This window comes from Pezoporus flaviventris, unplaced genomic scaffold (assembly GCF_033815535.1).
Source record: "Pezoporus flaviventris isolate CSIRO_AGI_PZ_B2104156 unplaced genomic scaffold, CSIRO_AGI_Pfla_v1 ptg000015l, whole genome shotgun sequence".
Lineage (NCBI taxonomy): Eukaryota > Metazoa > Chordata > Aves > Psittaciformes > Psittacidae > Pezoporus > Pezoporus flaviventris.
The window spans coordinates 9,286,107-9,300,428 of NW_026892563.1; the positions used below are offsets into that span (position 1 = coordinate 9,286,107).

Here is a 14,322-nt window from a genome sequence, read left to right on the forward strand (position 1 = left end):
TTTTGAACTCTTATTATACCATTCCATTAAAAATTAATCATGTTGGCAAGGAGCTACTATTTAATCTGTTTTACTACCCCTATTTGTCTTGATAAATCAGGTATTGTCTTGGTAAATTCATCTTAGAGAATGACACACAAACATCAGCAGATCTGCAAGAGTGGAATACTAACAGTGAATGAAACAGCAGCAACTTCAGCTGTTCTAACTTCCTAGTTAGAAAACTAGCAGCTGAAAGAAGAGGGATCTCAACAGACTCAGATACTAGTCATCTGACAACCTTACAGAAGATCTATTACTCTTAGTTCCTGTGGAACAGCACCTTAACTGAGACCCCACTGACATTGGTTAGATTTATACAGTACTCCATAAATGCATTGTAAATGTGGAAGTCTAACCTGAGCATACAACTAAACATTTGCAGAATACAGCATGTTTCTGGGCCCCTCACTATAAGAGAGATATTGAGTTGCTGGAGCAGGTCCAGAGAAGGACAACAAAGCTGGTGAAGGGTCTGGAGAATAAGTCTTATGAGGAATGGCTGAGGGAACATGGGGCTGTTTAGTCTGGAGAAGGCTCAGGGGAGACCTTACCGCCCTCTACAACTACCTGAATAGAGGCTGCACGAGGTGGGTGCTGCTCTCTTCTCCCAGGTAACAAGTGATAGAACAAAAAATAACAGCCTCAAGCTGCAGAAGAGAAGGTTTAGGTTAGATATATGGAAAAATTTCTTCACCAAAGGAGTGATCAGACATTGAAACAGTCTGCCCAGGGAAGTGATGGAGTCACCATCCTGGAAGTGCTCAAAAACTATGTAGATGAGGCCCTTAGTAACATGGCAGTCCTGGGGTAAAGGCTGGACTTTATGATCTTAACTGTCTTTTCCAACCTAGTAGTTGAATCTAGATTTACAGATGTATATGATTGGTTAGTTCATGCCCACAGAAACAATGCCCTTCTTTGCAACAAATGCTTTAGGCTTGTGTAGTATTTAATTGTTCTGCTAGCTTCTCTGTGGACATGTTACTGCAAATAGGACCTTGATATTGTTTGGATTTCATGGTTTTGGGGGCTTCTTGGAGGGGGTTTTTGGTTTTGTTTTTTAGTGGTTTGACTGGTTTCCCATAAACATAATCTGCTAACAGGAAGGAGAGTCTTTACCTGCATCTACATGCTAGGCCAGGTTTACCATGGTTTCACAGGACAGATCAGCCTCCCCAGTATACATTGATTATACATACAAAAGAATTGTTTACAGATGTGAAAAATACCTTTTTAAAACAACAAGCTGAAAAACAGTTGCAACATCTCAAAGTGTTTAAAAGGAACAGTTGCACTCTACCTGATTCAGAATCTTCATAGCTTGTGTCAGTGGTTGCACAAAAGGTACTTGAGGAAATACTACGGGCAAGTGATGGTGAAGTAAGAAATGGATGCAGAACAACTTCACTATTGTGGCCTTTGCTGTCTATAAAACAAGATTACAAGCTGCATTTGAGAAAACATATTTTATTGTCTCTGTGCTCTAGCAGTTTATAAACAGGTATCTGCTTCTGTATTTTTCTACTTCATTCTTGAGTTTAAGAAGTAACAGTTCTCATTTGACTCATGATGAAAATCTTATATTGGCTATTAGACCTGACACAAAAAAAAAAACAAACGACAAACAACAACAACAAAAAAACTTGCATAGTTTTTTCTATTAACTGTATATTTTATAGCCTGGGTCTCCACACTTGCTGAAAAAACACCTATCAGAACAGACCTAATCCAAGAATTCTAAGTTGTGAACAAAATATTCTTAAGGAATTTTTGGTCACAGCTCTGTAATGAGTCTCAGCATACTATTATCAAGCTCTTTCAGACTCAACAACACATATTTTACAAACTCAAATGTATGCTTTATCAATCCATCAGTTCTGTCAGAACATATGTCAGCCTTTGATAGGATTAGAGGACCCTATTCTAGCTATCTCTGATGTCAGTCTCCAGAACAAGAGTAGAAGGGGAACCCAGTGTAATTTCTAGAGAAGTAAATGCACCAGTAAAATAAGCAAGAGCTATGTATGATTATCTTTAATTTCCGATTACTAGCACCATTATTAGCATGGTTTGGAGCAAATAACACAAGAGCATTGTGTCAGATATGTGGAAGCAAAGCCCCCCTGAATAGCTTTCCGAGCCACTGCGTTGTACAGATATGGTTTGGTCACATTAAATAATCTATACAAAACCCACAAAATAGACTCAAGCAATTTAGTGGAAGTGACTTGCTTCAAAACTGATAGTGGGACCAAACCAATAGGCAATCAATACAGGACAGAAATATCCGTTATTAATGGGAGATCAGTTCTTATAAGGCCATCACTTCATTTTTGATTTAATGCTCAAGGGAAACCTACAAAGTATCTTCAAAAGACAAGTTGCAAAAATGATCTATTGATCACAACAAAAAAAAAAAAAAAAAAAAAAAAAATCACACATTTATGAGAGATAATATTTTCCCCTTTGCTATCTTCATTTAATTGTACTATAGTCCATGAATGATATATTAACTATACCTATCTTATATATGAAAAAAAAAATCTATGTATATCATTACCTGTCTTCTTGCTAACCCCTTTTTCAACTTCAAAGTACAAACTCTCTTTACTCTTAGATATCCCAAATAACACACTTAAAATATTTCTAATCTCTGATCACAGGCTTTTATTGGCCATAAAAATGTGACTTTAACCTCCAGCCTTCAAGGGCAGTAATTAAAAAACCTGAAAACTATTCCCAACAGGCAAGTAACAATCACTTTCTATCATAACGTTGTGTGGCCTGCTATTCTGCTCTCTTCAATATAGATCCAACTGCTGTCCTAGGAATAACTGAGGATCTCTATCAATATCATTTTAATTATATTAACTTATTCATTATTGTTTGGGCTGTTTTCTCTACTCATACTTTAAAAACTTCACAAAACATTCCGTAGGATTTATGTTTGCCCAATATTTTTCAATAAACATTACCTAATCATACATACATATGTTTTCCTCATTTTCAACAAGAAAACAGAAGCTATTAAACTGCTTTAAAAAATTAATTGCATTATCCCCTTGTAATTAATGATGAAAAACACTATGCTAATGATAACATCCCTGTTATTATACTAAAAACATTGCTAACAGCACTGGACATGATATAAGTTTAAGAAGTAGAGTGTTAACTGCTTACCGCTTCTCAAGATAATTTGTTCATCAGAGCAGTTAACTGCAAAATATGGATATAAAGTAAGAAGGCAATTCTCTGCTGTTGCAGCAACTTGAATTTTGAACCTGTTCAAAATAAAATACAAAAAGCAATAGTTTCAATTTAGCTTTGGTAATTGAGATACTTCAGTATAAGAATTTAAGAGACAGAATTAAGGTGTCAGATAATTCTCCTATTCTGGGTCAGTAGGAGAGCACACAGATGGGACTGCACATGCCAATATAGTGAAGACTAGTAAAGTATGTCCACTTCATAGTTTTACTATGAGCATGAATGTATTATTAATCTGAAAGCTCAAGAGCTAGCAAAGATTTCATTAAATAAATAACCTCTGACTCTCTGAAATGAAAAAAAGAATTAAAATTACAGCTGACATTTAGCTGTAGGAGGAGACAGCTAACTTGCTAAATATATCCTGTAACTTTTGGTAGGGGAAGTTTTCTTGAAAAGTAATTCCTACTTTGATTTAACATTCTATAAGACTTTACTGAAATATCAAAATAAATATCTAGAAATTAATAGATTCAACTTAAAAACAATGAGATATTGACTGCAATTGCTATAATTTAATACAAATTAATGTACATGCTCCAGTGTTCACTAGTGTGAATACATTAATATGGCCATAGCCATATTAATGTGCAACAATCCACCTTATAACCTGTTTTTTGTACATCCCCCCAGTCTCTCAGGGTGCAATCAACACGCAAACTTGCCAGCAATGGATCCCTGTTAGCCATCTGCATTTATGTTCTTAACTCACTGCAACTGACAGGTAATTCTACTGAGCTTTGTCATATGTTAGTACACAGCTGGTTATTTACTACACATTAACTAATTAACTAACATTAATATTCATGAACTGCTTTGTTTAAGCTGTCAAAATAGAAGAATGTATTTTAACAATTCAAACAGCATGCTGATATCCGTCTTGCTTTGGTATATTAAGAATTATGCATATTGAAAATATACATTGCACAGAAGAAAAGAATATGTTTTCTATTATTTAAATTACATATTGAAGGATAATTTCCTATTTAATGTAAATTTAGATTAATAGTAAAAGATATCAAGAGCCCTTCAGACTTATTTATGTGATGTAATTAGCTTCTCCTGCTTTGATATAGTATATGATAATAATGAAGGAAAACAAAAACATTTTTAAAGTTCCTGGTTTTACAACAGAAAGTAACAGACATTTTCTAAATAGAAACAAGTGATTTGTCTTCCATCAGTGTATCCCAAATGCTCTAGAAATACAGGCACAGTTAAATAACCCTTCAACGGTATTAACAGATGCAGTATATAGAATCATAGGAATAGTTAGGGTTGGAAAGGACCTTAAGATCATCTAGTTCCAATCCCCCTGCCATGGATCACTAACAATTTCCAAAGAAAAAGAATCCAAAACCATTAGGATCTAACTGACAAATTTCTTTAACAACATTGCTTGAGTAAATTACAAAAATATTTAAGGGAAGCTCTCACTGCTAGTTTAGGAAACAAAACATACTGCTTGTGGAACTGATTAGTGCCAAGGGGAAACAATGTGAGTGTGAGGCATTTTACAGGTCTTTAAGAAGGAATAACCTAGTAGAAAGGGAAAAAGAAGGTGTAATTTAAAAATAAATAAATAAAGACCTGCCCTCCCCCTTCCCCACAAAAAAAAAATCCTTTCACAGATCCAGAGATGACAGAACTGGAATGAAGAGAAAAAGATGACCCATGCAAGCTCTGCCACTTCTGCTCACAAATGAACAACTCCCCAACACTGAGGAGCCCTTATCCTTTGCAACAGGAACTTAGGCTTCCACAGCAATCAAAATAATATAATACGGAATAATGACAGGCACATGGTTTCACATGATATACAAGACTTTTAGCTGGGAAAATAGCCATTTTTTTTCTAGTAGCAGCAATAATGTCAGTTTTTTGTTCAGGAATAACAGACATTTCAGTTGGCAGGGACCGTCAAAACAGTAGAAAGGCACAAGCACAGAAAAGAACATGAGTGATTAATGATTTTGAGCCATCTTGATGTTCAAAAGCACTCCCAACTGTCTGAAGTAAAATGCCAATATATTATTAGGTCAGATGAATGCAGCAAACAAGCATGCAAATATCAAGAACTCAAATGTTTTCTACCTCCCTGCTCTCTCAAAATTTAAATGATATTAAAAGAAATTGACAGCCCTTATTCTCCAAGATATGCCAGCAGAATACATGCATTTGAAATTTGAACGCAGTGCTATTAAAGAGCTGCATGGTTTAGGCACATTTCTCAACAGCAAAAGGGAAAAAACTCTTTCCCTCTATGAGACACAGAGATCTCACTTCATAACTGGGTACCTTTTAGTGATGGTGTCTCAGCTGCATTATGTCCTCACTTTCTAACATTCTAACCACAAACATCAGAAACTTAACGAGTTTCCCCAGGTTCCCAGTGGGAGAGGAAAAGAAAATGGAGAACTGTAGAACATGGGAGGCAAAGACCTCAGCACACTTCTGTCACCAATGATCACAACAATTCAGCTACACAGCACGTGAGGAGTTTTGGTACTTTGGTGCCCAAAGCACCATTTTCTCTGATTGTACAACAAATCATTTACCTGTTGTTTACTACTTATCTTTTACAAAGAATAAGTTAAATGCCATTTCATTCAGGATGGCAGAAACCTTTTATTCCTGTTAAACTATTTATCTAATCAGCAAATTAAAAAATGTGATAACAATTAAAGAACAAGTATAAAAACATGGCATGTTTGCAGAGGGTTTTTTTGGTTTATTTTTTTCAGGTTTAAGGAAATAAGTGTCATAGCTGAATATTTCTTCCCATTTATTAAGTACTTGTTTAATACATTCTTGAATTTTCTATTATCTTTTACTTCCGTAGTACTATCAGCTGCATACAGGGATATGTCATTTATTCTGTTTCGGAGCCCAAGAAGCAAAAAGGAAGAATAGAGATGAAAAATAACATTAAAAATAAACTGCAAATTCTCATTAAAGGCAGTCACTAAACAAATATTGATGCACTTTCTTATGAACTATTTAATGGAATTTGTGCACACAATTACTTGCACAAATGACAATCATGTATCTCAAGTTTTCTTTTACAGCTACATATAGCATGGTTTTGCTACAAAATATGATTGCCTATCTTCTTTCTAATGTTTTCTGTAATGCAGACAAATTCAGCAGTATCTATCCTCTATCAGTGTTCACTTTGATTTAAAGGAAAAAAAAGACATTATTACTTAGATGGACTTAATATGAACTATGCGAATCAATCCTACTGAGGTTTTAGACATGAAAAGCAAAACATTGCACAGTCTAAGTAAAAAAAGACCAAAACACATCACTCATCTCATCAGTACTCATGCTTTTAAATATGCCTACAATTAGTTTTGCTTAGAAGTTAAGCCTTCTCTTCTAAGTAGTTAAATACAGGACATGATATTTTACCAGCATATGAAAATAACTTTTTAACTCACTTATTTACACCCCAGAACAAAGATTATGAGTAGAAGTTCAAAATTTTAGTTCAAACCATTTAAAAATACATATTATTACTTAGAAAATTGAAATATAAAGAGAGAATAGCTGACAAACTAATACATCCTCTGCAACTGATACTATGAGATTTCACAGCCTATTAAACAAACCAGGAACCTATCCAAGATCAGTTAGCTTTTATAGGTTTTATAAAAGGTTACAGTTTCATTGTTTTATCATGAAAGATCTGTAAGGCCTCAAAATCTTGCCTTGCTGAAAGATTTGTCTCCTAGAAGGCTCAAATTAACAAAACAGTTTGAATTCATTAGTTACACAGTTTGAAACAAACTGCTCAAATGCTTAGCTAATTAGTTGAATAGGGTTTGAAGTTTGAAGGCATTGCATAGATCTCCCATGGGGGAAGGGGCTGGAAGAATGAGGAAAAGCAGATAAGAAGAAATTGCAGCTACAGATTACTACAGAGTGGAATATCAAAGCACATAATATTATTAACAGCAGTAACGAAACCCAAGTCTGGATAAATTATCAAATACTTCACTTAGAACAACAGTATGGACGGGATTAGAAAAAAAAAGGCACTTAGACTTTCCTAATTGAAGTATTCTTTCTGGTTATGACTGAAAAAAAAAATTCTAAAAGACAATATGAATAATATCACTACACTGACAAATAGCACATATGGAATCCCTGTGTTTTGGATGGTGTGCTATTGCACCCACTTATGTGCAGGCTTTTACAGCCCACACACACATGCAACTGCCTGACAGGAAATCACATATGCATTGTCAAGACAATGTTATTAGTTCTATTCTGTAACAAATACCAATCTACTATGTTTTAAAATACAGCAACAATTTTAAAATTATGTGACATTTCAGACCATGAATTTTTTTGCTTTGCGAGCATAGATGTCACAATCTTAAGGTTTAAGATTACTCAGATGACTTTTCAAAAACACATTGAGTTTGCCTTTGTCGTGGTTTAAACCCAGTCAGGTAATTTGTTCGCTCACTTCCCCCCTTTCTTGCCCTCCCCCTGCTCTCGGAGGGATGGAGAGGAGAATCAAAAGAATGCAACTCCCACGGGTTGAGATAAGAACAGTTTAGTAACTAAGGTATAACACAAATCACTACTGCTACCACCAATGATAATAATGATAAAGGAAATAACAAGGGAAGAGAATACAACACCTCAGCACCAGCTGACCGATAACTCGCCCCCTCAGCCCGACCAAGCACCGACCGATACCTCCTCCAACCCTGCAGTCTCCCAGCCCTTCCGGCTAACTCCCAGTTACATCCTGGGCATGACGTGCTGTGGTATGGAATACCTCTTTGGTCAGTTTGGGTCAGGTGTCCTGTCTCTGCTTCCTCCTGGCTTCCCCTCCTCCCTGGCACAGCATGAGGCTCACAAAGTCCTTGGCCAAACCAAAACATCGCTATCAGCTTTGTTCCCAGGCAGAAAGTCAAAACACTGCACTGCACCAGCTACCAAGAAGGAGAAACATGACTGCTACTGCTGAACCCAGGACAGCCTTTAAATTGAAGATGGTATCCTTTATTTTCTTTTAATAACAAATATAGGAAAAAAGTTTATTACACAGCAGAAAGTATTATTTCTCTGTAACAAGGTTTGAGAAGCTGCTAGTGCATCATATCAAAACAGTTATTATAACTAAATATTTTGCTTACTCAGAAGCATATTTTAGAACTCATCGTAAGCTTAAGTTATCCTTTTCTCATAATTACTGCAAGACTCAGCTCAAATTTATGGATCACATCCCACACCATGATTAAATCTTAGAATTAAATAAAATGAATAAGAAACAGATTCCTGGCTGACAAACTATACATGCAAATATTTAATACTAATCCAAGGCAAGCAGCAGTAACTGAAAGGTCCACAACCCTTGCATCAAAATAATACAAAATTTAGTTTTACACACAGTAAAAAGCACATTCTAAGCTGTAGGATGAAGATATTTAACCCTCAAAATAGTTGCTTTACACCAAAATAGTAACTGCAGGTATTATTTTTAATCACAATAATACTTATCTTTCCTCATCATGTATACACTGATTCATGCCACCAAAGGAAGAGATTAACAAAGGGATAAATGCTGAAAATGGTTATTTTTGCACAGAACATTCAATAACAGATTTGATCATTTAGTAGGGGCAGAGGGACCTTCTGCATTGCTTTTCAACATTGTTACTTAAAAAGCAGCCTACTACTATAAAATCAAAGTAAGATGTATGAATTTCATGTTTGCATATCTCTTCATCACTAAACAGTGTTTTAAAGAAATGAATTTTGGTATGAACACTGCATATAAATTGCTATCAAACCCTAGGTTTTCTGTCCTTAAGGAAATCAGGTCTAACAGGAATCAGACTGTAAATTCCTAAATATTTTTCAGATGATTATATTAAAAAAAAAATTTAGTACTTTTGAAAACTTTAAATGCTTTCTAACTTAGTGTGCAGGATTGCATCTGAGGAAATATATAAAATACATAAATAAATAACTAGCAATGTCCCTTACGCCTTCTCTTTCATAATTCCCACTTCTGATACCGATGTCCTGGAAGTCCCTCTGCAGCAGTGCAGAAAACACTGAAGAGCCCAGCACAGAGGGAAGGAGAAGGCAGCAACAGTTTTCCATACTTTGCTACCCAGTCCTGTGTCTCAGATATCAGGAGTATATAGGACAAGACAGTATCTTGTATACTTCTCATACAGCAGCGTGGTCTGAAGCCGAAATATACTCCTAGTGTACTTTTATTGATTCGTAGCATTACACATTAAAAAAAGATGAGCAATATCCATCTATGCAGTTTTGGTTACCTGGCTGTTAAAATGGTTCTTTTTTTATCTTACGCTCCAAAGAAGGCCTTCACTGAGATAAGGAGTTGGCCTCCCTTTTATTCAGGAACCGTTTCCCTATAGAGCCAGTCAAAGATACTGCCCTGTCCCTTGCAAATTTGGAAAAAAAAATGAAAAAGAAAAAGAAAAAAATAAAAAATGACAGAAGCATTATTACAATAATCATGTAATAGTTCCCAATTCCTGCCTTGGAATACACCCAAAGTGTAACGTGATTACAGACACTGCAGAAAGAACTAGCGATCAGGAAATGCTTCAGCTGAGGATACAAATTTATAACAGGCTGTCCTGCTCTAGAAAGCTTAAAAACAGAACATAAATTCACAGAAAGAAAAGTTAAGTATTAAGATATAATGATAGAAGATGAGTTAAAAATGACATTTAAAAAAAATAAAAACATCAAAGAAATGGGACATACATACATACACACACACAAAAAAAAAAAAAGTAAAAAGGTAGCAGTAGAGTGCACGGGAAAAAAAGTCAGATAACATGGAGAGCAAAAGACTAAAGAATGGCATGTACTGATAGAAGGAAGGAGGGATGTCCCTTCAAAATAAGACTGGAACATGGCCTTTGCTGGTTCCTCGCAAAATGAAATTCTGATTCCCAGTGTAACTCCCCCTTGCGAAGTATCCTTCCTTTTACTCTGAAACTCAGAGGCTCAGGAATGAATAAACCACATGTATAAATAATAGACCACATGAATAAATTGCAAATATCCTCAAGAAAGAAAGAAAGAAAAGGAGAGAGGGAGGGAAGGAGCGAGGGAGAAAAGGAAGGAGGGAGGGAAGGAAGGAAGGAGGGAGGGAAGGAAGAAGGAAGGGAGGGAGGGAAGGAGAGAAGGAGAGAGGGAGAGAGGGAGGGAGAGAGGGAGGGAAGGAGAGGAGGGAAGGGAGGGAGGGAGGGAGGGAGGAAGGAAGTACTCTTGGGCAGTTACACATTCTACAGATTAGTCCTTAAAATAACCAGACACTCTTTGAGACAGTACTTGCTAAGTTACTCAGAGATGTCTCCTCTTGAATTCTTTAGTGCCAGAGGAACAACTAAAGCTTTTGTTGGACTAATGGACTAATGAACTAATCCTTTGCAAGACCACTCCCCTGCAATTTTGTAAAGAATTGCAAACAGGTGATGAGAACCACTAGCTCTTCCAGATGCCAGGGAACTCTAAACCAGTCACAAACATTGTTTTAAAAAATGAAACATAGGAGAAAGTCTCAATGAAACAAAATTTCACAGTTTGGCTCAATCCAAAATCAGACAATCTTGAAATCCAGCATGTAATGGAGTGGAAGATTTTAACAGGGTATTTTTTAAAAAAGCAAAATATTTGTAATAGAAAACATTGGGATTTGCTGAATGAAGACCATGTTGCACCAAAGCAATCTGAGAGGGGCAAAATAAACATCAGAATTAGCAGTAGATATAAACGGCACACAAGAACTTAAGATGGCCACTTAGATAAATCTTACCTTAGAGACTGTCCTGGGTTCAGCAGTAGCAGTCATGTTTCTCCTTCTTGGTAGCTGGTGCAGTGCAGTGTTTTGACTTTCATCTCAGGAACAGAGCTGATAGCGATGTTTTGGTTTGGCCAAGGACTTTGTGAGCCTCATGCTGTGCCAGGGAGGAGGGGAAGCCAGGAGGAAGCAGAGACAGGACACCTGACCCAAACTGACCAAAGAGGTATTCCATACCACAGCACGTCATGCCCAGGATGTAACTGGGAGTTAGCCGGAAGGGCTGGGAGACTGCAGGGTTGGAGGAGGTATCGGTCGGTGCTTGGTCGGGCTGAGGGGGCGAGTTATCGGTCGGCTGGTGCTGAGGTGTTGTATTCTCTTCCCTTGTTATTTCCTTTATCATTATTATTATTGGCGGTAGCAGTAGTGATTTGTGTTATACCTTAGTTACTAAACTGTTCTTATCTCAACCCGTGGGAGTTGCATTCTTTTCGATTCTCCTCTCCGTCCCTCCGAGAGCAGGGGGAGGGCAAGAAAGGGGGGGGGGGAAGTGAGCGAACGAGTTACCTGACTGGGTTTAAACCACGACAGAGACCAAAGCTAAACTTTGTGGTTTTGAATTGTAATTTAGTTGGGGAAAAAAAAACAACAACAAAAAAAAAAAAATAACCAAACAGTTCTGTTTCTTTTTTTTTTTCCAGAATGACTCTTGTGTGCCTTTTCCCAACCACTATGAGTCCTGTGTCTTATACCTAATTTTGTCAGTTTAGACCATGCCCAAAATGAATTTCAATTGCACACATTACCTGTTTTCTTCTTCATCAATGAAGCAGATATTCCCTGAAAATGACACTGGCCTAGATGATATGAAGCTGATACAACAAATTAGTTCCTTATTTGTGCCATCTGAAGAAAGAACGGTATCTTGTCCTGAGAACTGTACAGAAAAAGGGTAAATCCTTTCACCATCTTCGAGTTCAACCTCTGGAAGTTCAACTTGAATTCGTGATTGCCTGAGTTAAAAATAAACAGTAGTTATGTTTGGGCTCAAAGGATGACAGTAATAAAGTTTAATTCACAGGTTCACACATTTATGAAACGTTTTCACAGTTACATGCAGAATAACTGAGTTTTGAGCTATAAATCAAGTTAAACTAAAGGATTATTATTCCTTTACCATTTATATGCGCTAGTTTGTTTTCCACATGTGTCTGAATGTTTCATACCGACCCATAATAGCTCAACATCTAAATGAAGAGCAATTTCTACTAAGAGCATAAATATTACTTCCTTACCTTAGATTTCCTAAACTTAAAACTTTCACTGATATTTATTAAACTGCACTATTGCACAACAGTTAAGGCAATTTTTGAAATAGAAATATTAAGGGGAAGTTCATGAACATACTTAAGATGCTTTCCCCAGTTGTGTTACTTTAAGTTCCAGTTCTAAAATGTGAAGGGCAGTCAGTCCAGATCCATATGAAATCCTTCAGTTCAGTACTAATTTACTGACATTAGAGAAATAACGTGACATTACAACTCAAACAAAATACAACAATAATAATTTGAAAACTAATTTCATTAATGTACAGCAACTTTAAGAGATTTGCTGCAAATCTTCAGGTATTAAAATGATACGTATATAAGCATAACAAACTAATGTTACTGCTCTTTCCTAATTGCAAATACAAAAGTTGTATTTTATCCAACAAACACAAGACTGTTTCAAAAGATTAAAATACTAAGATCTCTATCATATTGGAATAGGCATGGTGCTGAGTTATGCTATATAATATGAAGATTACAAAAAGGCTCTCTTTTCAATTCAAGTAACAGGATAAAGTGGGTGATCTACAGAAAAATTTAAAATATATAGATAGTTTATTATATTGAGTGACAGGATCAAAACATTTGTGCTCTCCTCTTTGGTAGTAAAATCTTGCTTAGGAAAAGAAAAGCAAAACAATACAAAAAAAGAACCACAACCCCACTAATTGTCCAAACAACATCTAGATTTCAAAGCAGTGCTTTATAACCTATGGAGTAGAAAACAAGAGAAATATTTTATCAGATCACAATGCAAAAAAACAAATAAAACAATGATCTTAGTATCAGCTAAATTTAACAAAAAAATCCTAGTAGAACTCTCTTTTTCAGTTTAGTGCTATTCAAAGTAATTTTAAAAGCATATGACAGAATAAATCTCTCAGAAGATGGTAACTCCATGAAGCAGGAATATTTTGAGGACAGAACATGAGCTTGTTGAATGTACAGCAATATTAGTTTCATGAATTTTCTCTTAAATATGCAGACTCCTCTACTGAGCAGAAAACCAATACTAACCTTTACTAACAAATTAATAAATTTATTTTGAGGGTTTTTTTACCTTATATAATCTTGTGGAATGATACTGATGGCTGTTTCAGTTTTTACATCCAGAGGGACTGGCATCAGCATTAAAAAGGGGGGATCAAAGTATATTTTTGGTGACTTCACAGTGCCAGACAATGTTATTTTGTAATGTGATGGATTATCATCTAGACAAAGTGACATTTCAGATACGTATGTCCCAGGACAAGCTGTAAAAAAAAAAAAAAAAAAAGTATACATATATATGTATATATATATAACCACAAACATGTGTAATTAAGAGTTTGGATAGGCTTGCCCATATTTTGTTTAATTTGACCGAAATTTTTCAAAGTGTGAGTTCTTAATTTATTGTACTAATATTATTTTTATATAACATCAATGTAACGAATTTTAAGAATTGCAGTCATAAGTTACACTAATGAATACAGAGAATGCTAATTTTATAAAGGAATAAATATCAGAAGCATCTGGCTTCCGAGGCAAGAAAAAGTTGGTGCCTTTGAACATGGCAACCGCTACATTTTAACAGATGACCACAAAACCTGTACTGTTGAAAAGTCAGCCTCACACAAGCCAGCAGGACAGGTCTGGCTCTCTGCTGAGAGCATCTCCCATGTCCTTGTGTTCTGCCCCTTGTGCTATCTTGCTATCTGCTGTAAGGCATTTTTCTCTAGGATGGTAAAACACATTTTCTTTCACTGACACAGGAAGCAAGGTGATTTCTTCCACAATTGTTACACTACCAAAATAGTGTTTCAAATCATTCAGCATCATTTGCTAAATTTTCATTCATTCCCACCTGCTGAACAGCTAGCAAAATACACAGTT

The 14,322-nt window shown here is 35.9% G+C and overlaps 1 protein-coding gene across 1 annotated transcript in view; it reads right to left on the minus strand.

The window, feature by feature from the left end:
- The window catches only part of CFAP47 (cilia and flagella associated protein 47), a 291,486-nt gene that overhangs the window by 215,102 nt on the left and 62,062 nt on the right, over positions 1–14,322 (minus strand). The window contains exons 26-29 of the mRNA XM_061454415.1: positions 13,508–13,700; positions 11,926–12,132; positions 3,223–3,323; positions 1,343–1,468 (exon numbers count right to left, since the gene is read on the minus strand). Of these exons, the coding sequence (XP_061310399.1) occupies positions 1,343–1,468; positions 3,223–3,323; positions 11,926–12,132; positions 13,508–13,700 (627 nt within the window). The remainder of the gene's footprint in view (positions 1–1,342; positions 1,469–3,222; positions 3,324–11,925; positions 12,133–13,507; positions 13,701–14,322) is intronic.